Genomic DNA, 17,410 nt, shown 5'->3' on the forward strand with positions numbered 1-17,410 from the left:
CTCCCAAAGTGCTGGGATTACAGGCGTAAGCCACCACCTCCCTACTCTTTCTACCCAATAAATATGAAGGTCTGTGGAAGCTCAGGGCCCTTCCTCACTAGAAGCAAGAAGCCCCCTGACCCCTTCTTTAAAACAGATTTATTTTGCCTTTGTTTTCATTTCTGCATTCGTTCCCCTTCGTTCAGTCCCATAGTAACTGTGACAGGAATATGGAGCAGAAATGGATGAAGGGGAGAAATTGAGGGGGAGTTGGCTTATGGGTTTGCTGCCTGTTGTTGTGCCTTTACACCAATGTTGGGTCCTTGAGGAAGGAAAGAACACAAATGAGCATGGGGTGAAAGAGGAACGTAAATCCTTGGGCTCCCCTACTCTCTCATCACCTACATCCAGAATTCAGAGCCTTTTCTTATGATCATACATCAGGCATTAATATTGGGTGTCCCCTTGCCAAAGGAAATTTAGGAAGGTATACGTGGCTCTGCCCAGTGAAACCTCTTTATTGTGGCCCTGAAGAGCCTCTTCAAGTCCTTCAAAAGAAGGAAAGATTGGAGTATCAGCTGCAGGAAACTGAAATCCAGGCCCATCTCCAATTACAACAGGCCCCAGATGAGTCCGAGAGTTCTCGACACTCATTTCTCCTCCATCTCCTACTCCATCATCTCCATCTCCATCTTCTCCATCATCTCCATCTTCATCATCTCCATCTCCATCATCTCCATCTCCATCATCATCTCTATCTCCATCATCTCCATCTCCAACATCTCCATCATCTCCATCTCCATCTCCATCTCCATCATCCACCGTCTCCAATCTCCATCTCCGAAGTTATGCCCACTTCCTCGAAGTTTGGAGCCACGCGAACTACACTGCCCAGAAGGCGCCGCGCCGTGAGCCGCGATGCTTGGCCAATGAAAAGAGGTCTACCCGAGCGTGCGACGCGCAATGGGCGGGACTTCCGGCGTCTCCCCTCGGCAGTCGCTTTCGCTGCCCTCAAGAGAACTCAGCCTGCCGGAAGCTGGTTGTTCGCTGCGGCGACCAGTGCCGGAAAGCGCGGTGGGGACGCGCTGTGTTCTCGCCGCTCAGAGGCGGGTCTGAGGCTCTGTGGCGGCGCCCAGGGTGGCCCGGGCCCTTTCCTCGGTCGTTGTCTCACCGCCAGCTCTACCCACAGGCTCCGATGGCGGCGGCCGCGCTGAGGGACCCCGCTCAGGTGAGCGCCGCGTCCTCCTGGCCTCCCCCGAATCCTAAAGCCCTTTGAGGGCCGCCTGCTCAGGTCCCCGGGTGCAGAACTGTGGGGCGTTCGTGGGCGGCGTCCCGTTTCTGACACGCAGTGTGATGGGGTGGCAATGGAGGGCAAGGGGCCCGGCTCGCAAAGATGTGAGGCGCATTCAGCGAGTCCCGAACCTGAGGCCTCCTGGTGTCTGTAGTGGGCAGCTTGGGAAGGGACGAGGCGCGTGTCGAGCGACAGCCCGAGCAGCTGCGCTTTCATCCTCAGGGGGCCACAGTGGCCGCGGAGGGCTGGAGACAGAAGAGTGACACGATCTGTTTCTCAAAGTTTGCCGAAGGCCCCTCAAGGCAAAACAGACTGGGGTGGGGGTGAGGCGGGTGAAGACAGACCTGTGAGTAGGTAAATTCAGTAGACTAGTGGAGAGTCTACTGGGACTGGGCCACAGAGGAGGGGAAGTGATCAGATCTTGGATGGATTTCAAAAACTGAACAGATGGGAATTCCTTTTGCATCAGATGTGACTGTGAAAGAAAGTAGGGAATGAAGAGCCATTCTGGATTTTTATTTGTATTTTTGTTTTTTCCTGAATATCAGGAAGGATGGAGATGGGTAAGGCTGTGCAGGGAGTAGGTTTTGGGCATGGTGATCCTGAGATGTCCCAGAGTGGAGGTGTCATGTCCACATGAGCAGCTGGAAGGCCTGGGGCTCGTATTTAGGAGGGAGAATCTTAAAGTTTTCTTTCAGATGATCCCTGAGGTGAGGGAAGGGAGAGATGGGACTGTAGGATGGGGCAGCCTCTACAGCCTGGAGTTTCGTGGTCCGAAGTGGTTTTGTCTGGTGCCTGCAGGAATGGAGGGTTATAGAGTATGAACACCCAGGACTGGATGGAGACCGCAGTGTTGGGTAGTATATAGGTTTGCCACTCCAGGCTTAGTAGTTCCTCATGTCCAGTCCATATGGAGAAAAGGAAAGGTTAGCCAGGCTGGTGGAGCAGCGCCTTTGGTGCCTAAGTTTCCCTAGCTATCAGCACAGGTGGGATGATCAACTGCTCCAGTAGAAGGGCTCTCAGCAGGATGGTCTTCAGGGGAGTATATAGCAGACAGCCAGGTTGCCAAAAGGAAACCCACATTGTCTTTCTTTTTCTTTCTTTTTTTTTTTTTTTTTTTTTTTTTGAGACAGAATTCTGCTCTTGTGATCTGCCCACCTCGGCCTCCCAAAGTGTTGGGATTACAGGCTTGAGCCACTGCACCCAGGCAGAAACCCACATTTTGAAAACCTACCAGTTTATTTGCACCGAAAATGTTGACAGAAGCATTATGTGTACACTAAGAGTTGATATTTAGTCCTAGACACATAAGAATGAGTTTGATACAAACAATAGTCCTATTGAATGAATACCATTATTGCCATGTTGCAGATGGCAACACCAAGGCACAGGGAAGTTGAGCATTTTTCCAAGGGCGCCCAACAGGTAAGAGGCATCACTAAGAACCAAAGCCCAGATTGCAGATAGTCAGGCACACCTGACTCCAGGCTAGACGAGGGGGCTTGGATGATCCTTTGGTAACATCACTGTCCGGTTCTCATGGTCTCGATTTTCCATAGGTTCTTGTGACTTCAGAGTTACTTATAGACCATGAGAAGGTAAGTGGAGAATGTCTCAGGCCCTCACCCTCCTCAACTCCTACCTACATGGTCTTCAGAATTATGGTGTCTTGGGACTCCTTGCTGGCTATTCTCCCTGCCCTTCCATTTGAGTTCCCTGCAAAATGGTCACACAGTCAGGGTCCTGAGTCCAGACTATATATTATTATTTATTTATTTATTTTTGAGACGGAATTTAGCTCTTGTTGCCCAGGCTGGAGTGCAATGGTACAGTCTCGGCTCACCGCAACCTCCACCTCCCAGGTTCAAGCGATTCTCCTGTCTGAGCTTCCCAAGTAGCTGGGATTACAGGCATGTGCCGTCACGCCCTGCTAATTTTGTATCTTTAGCAGAGACGGGGTTTCTCCATGTTGGTCAGGCAGGTCTCAAACTCCCAACCGCAGGTGATCCGCCCACCTCTGCCTCCCAAAGTGCTGGGATTATAGACATGAGCCATCACACCCGGCCCAGATTATATGTTATTTGGAGAGGTTCTCATTTCTGGCAACCAATGACAGGAGATTTAGAAGGCATAGTGATCAACATTAGAAAATACATGGAGGTAGGGTTGAGCTGGGAATGCTTAGGCAACCTTAGATCTCCATTATGACTGGGGGAAGCATCAGCAGGTATAAGGCAGACCTGAAGTGGTTGGCTGAGGAGCTGGGCCTCTATTGTTTGTATTTTTGTTTGTTTGTTTGTTTTTTCCTGGATATCAGGAAGGATGGAAATGGGGAAGGCTACACAGGGATTACGGCCCAATCTTAACAAGCTTTTTCTGCTTTGAGAACACCTGTAGGGTTAAAGGTGGAGGCTGGGAGTCCAGCAAAGAGGCTACTAGAGTAGTCTGTGTGAGTGCTGGACCAGAGTGGTGGCTGTGGACGTAGGAGATGTGGTTGAAGTCTGCGTTTTTTTTGTTTTGTTTTTGTTTTTGTTTTTTTGAGATGGAGTCTAGCTCTGTTGCCCAGGCTGGAGTGCAGTGGCATGATCTCGGCTCACTGCAAGCTCCGCCTCCTGGTTCACGCCATTCTCCTGCCTTAGCCTCCCGAGTAGCTGGGACTACAGGTGCCTGCCACCACGCCCAGATAATTTTTTTGTATTTTTAGTAGAGACGGGGTTTCACCGTGTTAGCCAGGATGATCTCGATCTCCTGACCTCATGATCCGCCCGCTTTGGCCTCCCAAAGTGCTGGGATTACAGACATGAGCCACAGCGCCCAGCCAGAGTCTGTGTTTTTTAAGTAGATATGAGCAGATTTTCTAAAGTGTAGGGTGGGAGAAAGAGGTTAATGGTAAGAGTAATTTTCAGTGGGAATAATTAAGTTAGGTTTTGACCATGTTGATATGAGATGTTCCAGAGACCCTTGAGTGGATTCATTGAGTGGGCACCTGGACAGAGAAGTCTGGAGTTCAGGTGAAGGGTTCAGATTGGAAACCCACATGATACAGTTGGTGTATGGACCAAATGGAGCAGTGGAGCAGATTTAGGAGGGAGCATCTTGAGGTCCTATTGGTAATGCCGTTAGGTAATAAGGGAGAATGTATAGGGGCCAAGAACTGGGTCTCTTGCTTGGATACCTGGATGGGAGTGGTGGGTTTCACAAGGACATGAGGGAGAATGATGGCCATGGGGAAAGGGATGTAGGGGTAAGGAGGGTCTGACTAGTGGCCAAAGTTCCTGTGGGGATAGACATGAGATGGACATGAAGATGAAGCTATAATGAGGTAAGATGACAGGAAGGCAGGCACTGCTGCTTATTCATCCAACTGTGGGATCACAAGGCTTTTGTTCTTACCTGGACCTGGGGAGTTTCTCAGGCTGCTGGATTAGCTCAAGATCAAATGAGGTCATCTGGGAGAATTGCTGGGCCTGGTTTGGGAGACGTGGGCTTTTTTTTTTTTTTTTTTTTAAGATGGAATTTCGCTCTTATTGCCTAGACTAGAGCGCAATGGCAAGATCTCGGCTCACGGCAACCTCCGCCTCCCGGGTTCAAACTGTTCTCCTGCCTCAGCCTCCCGAGTAGCTGGGATTACAGGCATGCGCCACCACCCCCAGCTTAATTTTGTATTTCGGGTAGAGACGGGGTTTCTCCATGTTGTTCAGGCTGGTCTCGAACTCCTGATCTCAGGTGATCCACCTGCCTCGGCCTCCAAAAGTGGCAGGATTACAGGCGTGAGCCACCATGCCTGGCATGGCCTTCAACTCTAATGAGAGTCAGAGGAACGCTGACATTGGGCAGGAACAGCTTTTCAACACAGAAATGGAAGAGTGCCAAAGGTGTCCAGATATGCGTGCAGTTCCAAGTAGCTGAAGGTGAAGCAACAAAAAGAGCCCAGTAGAGAGGCCTTCAAAGTGGGGCTGAGGGTTGCCCCTGGTAGTCAGTGCCATTGGAGGTCTAGGATGGGATGGAGTTCTGATTGCATTTGGTGAGTGCGCTCTGGATGCCATGTGTAGACTAGAATGTGGTGACGCTAGGCGAGGCACATAAGGTGGTGCAGGGGGCAGTGGTTGTGGTACAGAGTATGTGCACATTCTAATGAGTATAAACAGATGTCCCCAGGGACCTTGTATTGGGTGCTTCAGGGAGAACCCTGACACAAATTTGATTGTATTTGAGAAATACAATCTGGGGGATCCAAGGTGAGTTGTCTGGCAAGAGAAGAGTAGGACTCTGCATACCATGCCCAGAGCTGAGATGGACTTTATCTGCCTACCTGCCTCTGCTTGCTCAGTGGGAACATGAGGAGAGAGTGGGCATCAGTGGTTCTGGGGCAGGGTCTCTCTTCTGAGATAGGGATTAAGGAAGAGGGTGAGCAGGGGTGGATGTTTAGGGGGATGCCTAAATTCCCCAGTAAGGAGACCGCAGATAAACTCAACTCTGTCCATCTTAGCAGGGCTATGTGACCTTTGAGGACGTGGCTGTCTACTTCTCCCAGGAGGAATGGAGATTGCTTGATGACACTCAGAGGCTCCTCTACCGCAATGTGATGCTGGAGAACTTTACACTTCTGGCCTCTCTGGGTAAGGTTCTCACACCCCACCCCAGCATCCTGAGCTGGGCTTGGCTTTTCCTCCTTTTCCTAGGGAGAGGTGTGTTCTTCCCAAAGCTGAACTGTGGGCACTCATTCCTTCTCCAGTATCCTGAAGTAGCTATTGTAATAGGCCTGGGCTGTGTATACTACCACCTTCTCTCCCCGAGCTGCCCCACAGCTGTGCAGGAAAGGGTTTGGGGGTCAGGAGTCTTGCAGTCAGCTTGATGGATCTTATCCCTGGTGGCCTCTCTGTGGCCTGGTGACACTGTGCAGATCTGTGGTAGTTCTTTTCCCCTACATTCTGCCTGCCTCCTCTAGCCAACATACCTGGGTGTCGGTCTGTGCCAGCAATTGAGTCACCAATGTGATTGCTGTTTGACTGGGTTGTTCCTGCAAGACCCTCCTCCAAGGTTCTTTCTGTACTATTTTGTTTTCTTTCCTGTGGTCCATGATGAGATAAGTCATTCTGGCTCAGTGCTGCCACTCACCTGTCGTTTTCCTTAGGACTTGCATCTTCCAAGACCCATGAAATAACCCAGCTGGAGTCATGGGAGGAGCCCTTCATGCCTGCTTGGGAAGTTGTGACTTCGGCCATACTGAGAGGTACTTGGTGGGTGGAGCTCAGGGAGGTATGAACTCGGGGATGGGTTTGTATCATACCAGGAGTCTTTCCAGTGGGCCCAGATATTTTGATACCAAGGCAAGGTGTCGTCGCTGATTTCTATCTTTTCTTCCTCGGTCACCCATTTATATCTATTCTGATAGTTGACCCAGGGCCATTCCCCACCTCTCTGTACTCCATGTTTCACCCCATCCTCAGCAGCACCTTTCAGCAGTGGCTTTCACTGAATGTGTGGTGAGGTGGGCGCTTATTCTTGCATAGTCCTTGGACACCAACTATTTCATTCCAGTTGGTTTTTTTTTTTTTTTTTGACAGAGTCTTGCTCTGTCGCCTAGGCTGGAGGGCAGTGGCGTGATCTCGGCTCACTGCAAGCTCCGCCTATCAGGTTGATGCCATTCTCCTGCCTCAGCCTCCTAGTAGCCAGGACTACAGGTGCCCGCCACCATGCCCGGCTAATTTTTTGTATTTTTAGTAGAGACTGGGTTTCACCATGTTAGCCTGAATGGTCTCGATCTCCTGACCTCGTGATCTGCCCACCTTGGCCTCCGAAAGTGCTGGGATTACAGGCATGAGCCACCGCGCCCATCCTGCAGTTGTTTTTTTCTGGACCTGGATATAACCTTCTGTGCCGTGTTCCTGTGTCTCCAGCAGCCAAAACCCTGTGGAAAGCCATTTGCAGAGGATTGTGTTGGGGACTCTGCCTCTCCTCCTTGTGCTACACCACATCCTTGCATCCTTGGTGCTCATGAGGCCTCCCCAAATCTGTGAGCTAGCCAGGTTCAGCACTGCACAGCAGGCCCTTCCCCACCAAGCGCTAGCCCCCTCATTCTGCAAGCAGTCCCACACACTAATTACCAGGTGGGTCAGACACATGTGTGAGAGTGCTGCCTTCTCACACCAAAGACTACATTTACTTCATCAACATTTCTCTTCTTTCAGGTAGTTGGCAAGGAGCCGAGGCTGAGGAGGCTCCTGAGCAGAGTGCTTCTGTAGAAGTGCCCAGTTCAAACGTTCAGCAACACCAGAAGCAGCACTGTGGAGAGAAACCCTTAAAAAGACAAGAGGGCAGGGTCCCAGTTTTGAGGAGTTGCAGAGTCCACCTATCAGAGAAGTCCTTGCAAAGCAGGGAAGTTGGGAAGGATCTTCTGACCAGCTCAGGTGTTCTCAAGCACCAGATGACTCACACAGGAGAGAAGTCACATAGGAGCTCCAAAAGTAGGGAGGCTTTTCATGCTGGAAAAAGGCATTACAAATGCAGTGAATGTGGGAAAGCCTTTGGTCAGAAATATTTACTTGTTCAGCATCAGAGACTGCACACTGGGGAAAAGCCTTATGAATGCAGTGAATGTGGGAAGTTATTTAGCCATAAGTCCAACCTTTTTATACACCAAATAGTTCACACTGGAGAAAGGCCTTATGGGTGTAGTGATTGTGGAAAATCCTTTAGCCGTAATGCTGACCTCATTCAACACCAGAGAGTTCACACTGGAGAAAAGCCTTTTACATGCAGTGAATGTGGAAAAGCTTTCAGGCATAATTCCACACTTGTTCAGCATCACAGAATCCACACTGGAGTAAGGCCTTATGAGTGCAGTGAATGTGGAAAATTGTTTAGTTTCAGCTCCAGCCTCATGAAACATCAGAGAGTTCACACTGGAGAAAGACCTTATAAGTGCAGTGAATGTGGAAAATTCTATAGCCACAAGTCCAGCCTTATCAATCATTGGCGTGTTCACACTGGAGAAAGGCCTTATGAGTGCAGTGAATGTGGGAAATTTTTTAGCCAAAGCTCAAGCCTCATGCAACATCGAAAAGTTCACACTGGAGAAAAGCCTTTTAAGTGCAATGAATGTGGGAGATTCTTTAGTGAGAATTCCAGCCTTGTTAAACATCAGAGGGTTCACACTGGAGCAAAGCCTTATGAGTGCAGGGAATGTGGGAAATTTTTTCGCCACAGCTCCAGTCTTGTTAAACATCGAAGGATTCACACTGGAGAAATACAATGATTGTGAGAAATCCTTTAGCTGGTGTTTCAACCTCATTCAACACCAGAAAGTTCACAGTGTAAAAAATTCTTGAAGGTTACTAATGGAAATCCATTAGCTACACCTCCAAACTCATTCAACACTGGACAGTTCACAGAGTGGACAATGTAGTGAATATGGTAAAAGGCCTCAGCCAAAGGCCTAACCGTATTCAACACCAGAAAGTTTAGACTGGAGAAAGGCCTTAGACTGTCGCTGAATCAATATGACCTGACTTAAAGCAGAAACAGCCAGGCGTGGTGGCTGACACCTGTTATTCTCACCACTTTGGGAGGCTGAAGCGGGCGGATCACAAGGTCAGGACATCGAAACCATCCTGGTTAACACGATGAAACCACATCTCTACTAAAAATACAGAAATTTACTGGGCATGGTGGTGGGCGCCTGTAGTCCCAGCTACTCAGGAGGCTGAGGCAGAAGAATGGCATGAACCTAGGAGGCAGAGTTTGCAGTGAGCTGAGTTCACGCCACTGCACTCCAGACTGGGTGACAGAGTGAGACTCTGTCTAAAAAAAAAAAAATTAGCCGGGCGTGGTGGCAGGCAACTGTAGTCCCAGCTATTTGGGGGGCTGAGGCAGGAGATTTGCTTGAACCCGAGAGGCGGAGGTTGCATTGAGCCGAGATCACGCCACTGCACTCCAGCTTGGGTGACAGAGTGAGACTTTGTCTCAAAAAAAAACAACAAAAAACCCAGAAACTCTGAGGGTGATCTTTATGAGGGAGCTGGCAATTGAACGTCATTCATCTAAATATGCACACTGGAGGCAGGATGAGAATTCCTGATAGATTGTTCCTCCTGAGAAAATAGCCCTCTGTCTTGGAGCTCCAGAGAGAGGGAGCCCTGTATTGGCTGCACCAGTCAAATGGAGTTTTAATCTCACTGAGTTTGGAGTTGGGGGAGGACAGGAGTGGTCTTGATTCAGATGTTACTCACTTTTGCTGTTCTTATGAATGTTAGATCTTCTTTAATAAATATTTACTTGCCATAAACCCTTATGTCCACTTCCAGAGACTGAATTGTGTTTTTATAATTTTCACCAGTTTGGCTGCGTAACAGGTCGGCAAATCTCCTCACTCAGATATTCTGTAAGTTGATCCAAATGTTTGAAATTTTAAGAACTTGCCAAATTGTGTTCTAAATGGTTAGCATTTCATATTTCCTCCTGGAATATATTAGATTTTCCATTTCTTCATATTACTGACAATTTACATGTATGGAAGTCATAGGCCATTCATTTTAACCATTTTACTAAGTGTGCAGTAGTATTTCATTGTAGTTCTTAATTTGTATTTTTCCAATGACTCAGTTTTGAGCGTTTTTAAATGTGCTTATTTGTCATACGTATATCTTCGTTAGTCAAATGTCAGTTGGTATTTTTTGCCTGTTTTTTAAAAATATTTGGTTGCAAGTTCTTAACATTTCTGAAGACAAATTCCTTATTTGATATAAGTGTCGGCAATATTTTTTCATGGTCTGTGGCTTTTGTTTCCTTTCTAAAAAATTAGAGTTGAGGTCTTGCTATGTTACATAGACTAGTCTCTAACTCCTGGCCTCAAGTGATCATCCTGCCTCAGCCTCCCAAAATGCTGGGATTACAGGCATGAGCCACCATGCTTGGCCTTGTTTTCAGTTCTTAACAGTATCTTTCCTAGAGGAGATTGTCCTAATTTTTATGAAGCCCAGTTTATCCATTTGTTATCTTATTCCTTGTGCATTTGGTGTTCTATTCTCTTACTATACCATATCTTTGCCTATAAATAAAAGCCTTATGTGAGTATGCTACTGTAGTCTTAGGAATCTTTTTAAATATCCAACTTCTGAAATATTTGTAGGTTTAACTACAGATAAAGAATTCGATATATATAGATAATGTGTACATATTCCCTATCTTTTGTGAGATATCCTAGCAAGCAGTGGCATTCCAGTAGCTTTGAGCATATTTAATGCCCAGTTATTGGCTTATGTAATTTTTTAATAAAAGGAAGCAGAACTCCTTAGAGAAGAGGCTGTTTTCTGGTTGTGGCAGAAAAGGTACAACATGAGTCGAGGAAATATTGCATTGGAAAGTAAAGAGATGCTCACAGAATAATGTTGATGTATTAGCTTTCTATTGCTATCCTGACAAATCACCACAAACTTACGGTTTAAACAACACAAATATATTATCTTACAGTTCTTTAGGTCATAAGTATAACACAGGTATCACTGGGTGAAAATCAAAGTGTTGGCATGATTGTGTTCCTTTCTAGAGTCTCATGGAGAATCTGTTTCTTGCTTATTTTGAGTTGTTAGCCTATTTAAGTTCTTTGTGGTTGTAGGACTGAGATTCCTTTTTCTTGATGGCATCAGCTGAGGGTCATTCCTAAAACATGTAAGAACTTTTATGAAATATTAAAGGAAGAAGTAATACCAATTATATACAAACTCTTCCAAAAAGAGAAAAGTTCAAACACTTCTGAACTATATGAAAGTTAGCATTAACAGGACAGCAAAGAGGCAATGACATAAAACTATAGACCAATATCCACATGAATATAGACAGAGCCTTAACAAAATTTTAGCAAATTGAGGCACTTGTCCTTCAAATCACCCCGCTGGGTCTCTTCCAAGTATACTTCCCTTTCTTTCTTGTTGTAAAGCCTTTTTAAATAAACTTGCACTCATGCTAAAACAAAACAAAAAGATATTTAGCAAATTGAATCCAGCCATATACAAACAATAATAAATCATAACCTAGTGAGGTTTATCAAGAATAGAAGTTTGATTCAACAATTCAAACTCTTTATTAATCTGTATTAGCAGACTAAAATGAAAATCTCAAAATGTAATAAAAGCATTTTACAAAATTCAAAACTCGGTTATGATACACACAGCAAACTAGAACAAGATGGTGATTTCTTCCACCTGATACAGCACATCTATGAAAAACAAACAGCTAACAGCACATTTGATATATATGTGATCAAATAGTTGATAAGTTGATTTTCCCCAACATTAGGAATAACATAAATATGTCAACATTCATCACTTCTCATTAAAAAAAAAAAGTCTTAAGATTGTAAAGGCAGAACCCAAACTCTTTATTTACATATAACATGATAATGTTGAAAATTCTAAATTGTCTACTAAAAAGCTACTAGATCTAATAATTGAGTTTAGCAAGGTCCTAAGATGAAAAGTCCAGTGTATACAAAGTATATATCACTATTCTAAGTTGGTATATAGCTGGCAAATACATGCTTGGCAACTGAAAAAATGTACTTCACAATAGCATAAAAATATGAAATATTTAGAAATAAATTAACAAAATATGTTCAAGAACTATAAAAATAAAACATTCCTGAGAGGCATTAAGGAAGGCATAAATAAATGATACAAGAAGTTCCTGAATCTGAGATTTAATACTTTTAAGTTGTCAGTTTTCCTTTAACTGTTCTATAGGTTGAAACGATCCCAATAAAAACCTAATCTTTTAAATAAAAATTCACAAATGTATTCTAAAAAGTTACATGGAGACACAAAGGGCCTGGACTAATTGCCAAAACAATTTTATTTATTTTATTTTATTTTATTTATTTATTTTTTTGAGACGGAGTTTTGCTGTCACCCAGGCTAGCGTGCAGTGGCATGATCTCGGCTCACTGCTGTGTCCGCCCCCTGGGATTCATGCCATTCTCCTGCCTCAGCCTCCTGCGTAGCTGGGACTACAGGCGCCCGCCACCTTGCCCAGATACTTTTTTGTATTTTTTAGTAGAGGCGGGGTTTCACCGTGTTAGCCAAGATGGTCTCGATCTCCTGACCTCGTGATCCGCCCGCCTCAGCCTCCCAAAGTGCTGGGATTACAGGCGTGAGCCACCATGCCCGGCCAACAATTTTATAAATAAGAATAAATTTGAAAACCTTTATGACTTCAAGACTTATAAATGTACGGTAATTGAGAGAGTACAGTATTAGACAGACATAGAGATGAACAGAAGAGAATAGAGAACCCGGAAATACACAACACTCTATTGTCAATCTCTTTTCAACAAAGTTGCAAAAGTAGTAAAACAACTTCAGAAAACAGTGTAGCAGCTTTAAAGGTAGCATAAACTTACCATATAGCTTAGGAATCTTACCTATAGGGGTATCCCCAAGAGAACAAAAACATGTGTCCTAGAAATACTTACACTTGCATGCTCAGCAGTTTTATTTATAAAAGCCAAACACTAGAAGCTGTTTTTCACACACACACACACACACACACACACACTCAAAACTAAAATGTCCATGAACAGAAGAAGGAATAATCAATTATGGTATATCCTTAAAATACCATTCAACAACATAAAAAATAAACTATGAATACAAGCAAAAACAGCATAGATAAAAAAAGCCCTGAGCTGAGTGGAAGAAACCAGACACAAAAGTTGACATACAGTATGATTCCATTTACATGAAATGAAGAAGCTGCAAAACTAGAGTAAAAGAATGCAGATCACTGGTTATTGAGCCTGTGGTCTGAGGGTGAAGGTTCTGACTGAAAGAGTACAGGAAAATGTTATCAGGCAATGGTAATTTTCTCTATCATGACTGTGTTGGTGGTTTCATGACAGTACAGCTGACCCTTAAATAACACAGGTTTGAAATGTACAGGTCCAATTATATGTGAATTTTATTTCAATAAATATATTGGAAAGTTTTTTGAATATTTGAGACAATTTCCAAAAACCAGAATTCATTGAAATAAGTATGTCAAGAATGCATAATACAAAATATATGTAGGTACTATTTTATCATTTACTACCATAAAATATACATAAATCTATTATACAAGGTCAAAATTAGTCAAGAGTCACATAAACACAGACTGGGTGCTTCCAGAGAAATGTAAACAAACACAAGATGCAGTATTTTTTTTTTTTTGAGATGGAGTCTCTCTCTCACCAGGCTGGAGTGCAGTGGCATGATCTGGGCTCACCGCAACCTCTGCCTCCCGAGTTCAAGCGATTCTCCTGCCTCAGTCTCCTGAGTAGCTGGAACTACAGGTGTGCACCACCATGCCGAGCTAATTTTTGTATTTTTTAGTAGAGACAGGGTTTCACCACGTTGGTCTGTGTTGGAGGTCGAAAGAATTAGGGTCATGACCAACTCAGTATGCCACTGGAGACTATATGAGCAAACAACAAACTATTCTCATGAATGCAGTATGTTGGCAAGCCTACAACTGTGTCTGCAGCCAGATGGAATGCTAAGGGCAGTCACACCCCAGGTGCAGTGTTCCTTGTGGTTATCTACAGGAACATCTGGAGTCTGTTGTATAAAGAAAGCAATTATGTGAGCCTGTGATAAATCAAGCAGCTGACCAACTGTTACGTCTTCCTCCCTGTGGATTCTACCTAATAAATACAAAGGGCTGTAGAAGCTCAGGGCCCTTGTTCCCTAGAAGCAAGGAGCCCTCTGACCCCTTCTTTAAAACAGATCTTTTTATCTTCATTTCTGCATTTCTACTTCTTCATTCAGTCCCGAACCGACAGCCACAAGTGGCGCCCGAACAGGGACGTGAGTGAAGAAGGTCTGCTGGAGCAGAGAAAGTGAAACTGACCAGAAGAATGAGAAACCCCAGGACAAGTCTGCTGGCAGTGGATATAAGGTCAGTGCCCTAAAGAGGTACTGGGAGTGGGAAGTTTCTGAATCAGGGTAACATAGGGCAGAATTTCTCTGCTGAGGAGCAACATTATATGCAGTCACTTAAAGGTTTACTTAAACAATCTGGTGCTCAGGTTAGTTCTCAAACACTAGCTAAGCTGCTGCAGGAGGTTATCACGCATAACCCATGGTTTCCACAGACAGACACTCTTGATGTGGAAAACTGGGGTGAAGATTTGCTTACGGCATAGGATATGAGACTTACAAATGAAACTATTGGCAATCCAGGATTTAAAATGTTAAAGAAAATGGGATATCAGAGCAGAAAAGGCTTAGGAAAGTCCCTACAGGAAAACCCTGATCCTATATCAATAACTGGGCAAACAAATAGAGAAGGGCTAGGTCATCAGATTTCTGATGTGGGTCATTGATATTTCTCCGCCACCCACTGCTTTGCCACTAGAGTGGCTAACAAACCTGTATGGGTGGATCAATGGCCCCTTTCACAGGAGAAACTAACTCAACTCCATCAGCTAGTAAAAGAGCAATTGGATGCAGGACATATTGAAGAGTCAGCCCCTGGAATTCACCAGTATTTGTAATACCAAAAAAGTCAGGAAAATGGGGACTGCTACATGATTTGAGAGCTATTAATGCACAGATTAAACCAATGGGTGCATTACAGCAAGGTCTGCCATCCCTGGCAGGCATTTCCAAGAGACTGGCCTCTTGTAGTAATAGATCTTAAAGATTGTTTTTTTACTATACTATTACATCAGCAGGATAGGCCTGGATATGCCTTCTCTGTGCCTTCTGTTAATCAAAGGGAGCCTGTCTCTTGTTATCAATGGAAAGTTTTGCCCCAAGGCGTGCTTAACAGTCCTACATTATATCAGAATTTTGTAGGACAGGCATTAAAGGAGCCTTGTAATGTGTTTCCCACTGGCTACATCATTCATTATATGGATGATATTCTTTTGGCCACTCCTACAGATCAAATCTTACATCAGTTATTCAGAGAAACAAAACAGGCTTTGACTAAATGGAATCTCAAAATAGCTCCTGAAAAGGTGCAAACCACCTCCCCATACCAGTACTTAGGCACTATTACTACTGAAAGAAGTGTTCAGCCTCAGAAAGTAGTCGTCTGTAGGGACAGATTACAAACTTTGAATGATTTCCAACAATTATCAGGGGACATTAATTGGCTGCACCCAATGCTAGGTATTGCTACTTATCAACTCAAACACCTTTATCAGACCCTCCAAGGAGATTCTTCATTAGACTCTCCTCGGCAACTTACTAAGGAGGCAGAAGCTGAATTATAGCTTGTAGAACAGATGCTTCAGCAACAACATGCCACCTGGTTACAGCCACAAAAGCCTTTGCTTCTGTTTATTCTTCCTACCCCCCATTCTCCAACTGGACTTTTAGGCCAATTCATACACAAATCTGTAATAGTATTAGAATGGCTTTTTTATCCAATCAGACAGTGAAATCTTTGCAAGTTTATCTTTCTTTAATTACTCAACTTATAACATAGGTAGGCATAGATCAAAAATGTTTATGGGATGTGATCCAGACAAAATTATTGTTCCCTTGGATTCCCAACAACAGGCCACAGCATGGGAAATGTCGACTGCATGGCAAATCACTCTCACAGATTTTGTAGGAATAGTAGATAACCATTATCCATCAGACAAAATTTTGCAATTTTATGAAGTTCACCCTTTTACCCTTCCTGTAATCACTCATCACAAGCCTATTCCAGGCAGACAGACCTATTTTACTGATGACTCTTCTAAAGGCTGTGCAGCTATTTATGGACCTAAGCATACTGAAACAATAAAGACCTCTGGAGTTTCAGCTCAATGCTCAGAATTAGTGGCAGTTATTCAAGTTTTACAGCTCACCGCTTTATCTCCTATTAACATTGTCTGTGATTCAGCCTATATTGTAAATGTAGCCAGTCACGTTGAGACTGCCACTATTAAAAGAACCCTAGAACCAGAGCTGTATAATTTGTTTCTAAGACTTCAACAAGCTGTTCACTCTCATGCTGCTCCTTTTCACATTTCTCATATTCGCTGTCACACACAACTTCCTGGACCACTATCTCTAGGTAACAATAAAGCAGATAAACTAATCGGTTCTGTATTTCAACAAGCCCAATCTTCTCATGCATTCCTGCATCAAAACACCTCTGCCCTTACTTGTATGTTTCATCTGCCTCGCAGCCAGGCTTGAGCTATTGCGCCAGCCTACCCCACTTGCCAGCCTGTCCCTGGCGTTGCACCCATGGAAGGATGTAACCCACTAGGCTTGGCTCCAAATGAAATCTGGCAGATGGATGTTACACATATAACAGCCTTTGGCAAACTCAGCTATGTTCATGTGACTACAGACACTTACTCCCATATGCTACATGTCACGTGCCAAACTGGGGAAACAGCTGGTCATGTCTGATGACATTGTCTGTCATCTTTTGCCCATATGGGGGTCCCTACACAATGAAAAACTGACAACGGACCTGCTTATGTTAGTCATGCTTTTCAAAATTTTTTACAGTTATGGGCAATCACTCATAAAACAGAAATTCCTTACAATCCTCAAGGACAAGGAATCATAGAGTGGGCACATCAAACATTACAATGCATGTTGAAAAAACAAAAATGGGGACTAGGAGACCAGCTACCACCTCAAACAAAATTACATTTAGCCTTATTTACTTTAAATTTTTTGACTTCTGGTATGGATATTAAGACTCTGGCAGAATGACATTGGCAAATGTTAGAGGGAAAAAGGAAAGTTTACCCAAAGGTATTACAGAAATCCCCGGAAGAAGGACAATGGAAAGGCCCGGTAGACTTACTGATATGGGGACGAGGGTTTGCTTGTGTTTTTACAGGAGATGGACAATCCGTGTGGGTTCCCTCAAGGTGTGTGCGACCATGGAACGGGAGACTGGAGAAATCCATGGATCTCAACTGTGGGCCCAGCTCCTCCAGTACGAGCCATGAGCCAGTTGAATCTGAATGCAAAGACAGAACAAGGACAGACTGGAGTCACACTGACATCAACCCCCATAACATGGGGACAGCTCAAGAAAACCACACAGGAAGCTGAGAAACTGCTGGAGCAAAACCCCTGACTCCATGTTTATGGCCATGCTAGCTGTAATATCCTGTGCGGTATGTTTTCCCTGTGCAGAGGC

At 44.5% G+C, this 17,410-nt stretch overlaps 1 protein-coding gene across 1 annotated transcript; it reads left to right on the forward strand.

The window, feature by feature from the left end:
* Positions 1 to 1,010: 1,010 nt before the first annotated feature.
* LOC101153504 (zinc finger protein 773) lies at positions 1,011 to 10,350 on the forward strand. The gene is given in 5 exon segments (XM_031004575.3): positions 1,011 to 1,207; positions 5,760 to 5,889; positions 6,405 to 6,503; positions 7,462 to 8,515; positions 8,517 to 10,350. Coding segments are annotated over 5 exon segments (1,401 nt in total). The 5' UTR covers positions 1,011 to 1,174; the 3' UTR covers positions 8,602 to 10,350.
* The last annotated feature ends 7,060 nt before the right edge of the window (positions 10,351 to 17,410 follow it).

This window comes from Gorilla gorilla, chromosome 20 (genome assembly GCF_029281585.2).
Source record: "Gorilla gorilla gorilla isolate KB3781 chromosome 20, NHGRI_mGorGor1-v2.1_pri, whole genome shotgun sequence".
Taxonomy (NCBI): Eukaryota; Metazoa; Chordata; class Mammalia; order Primates; family Hominidae; genus Gorilla; species Gorilla gorilla.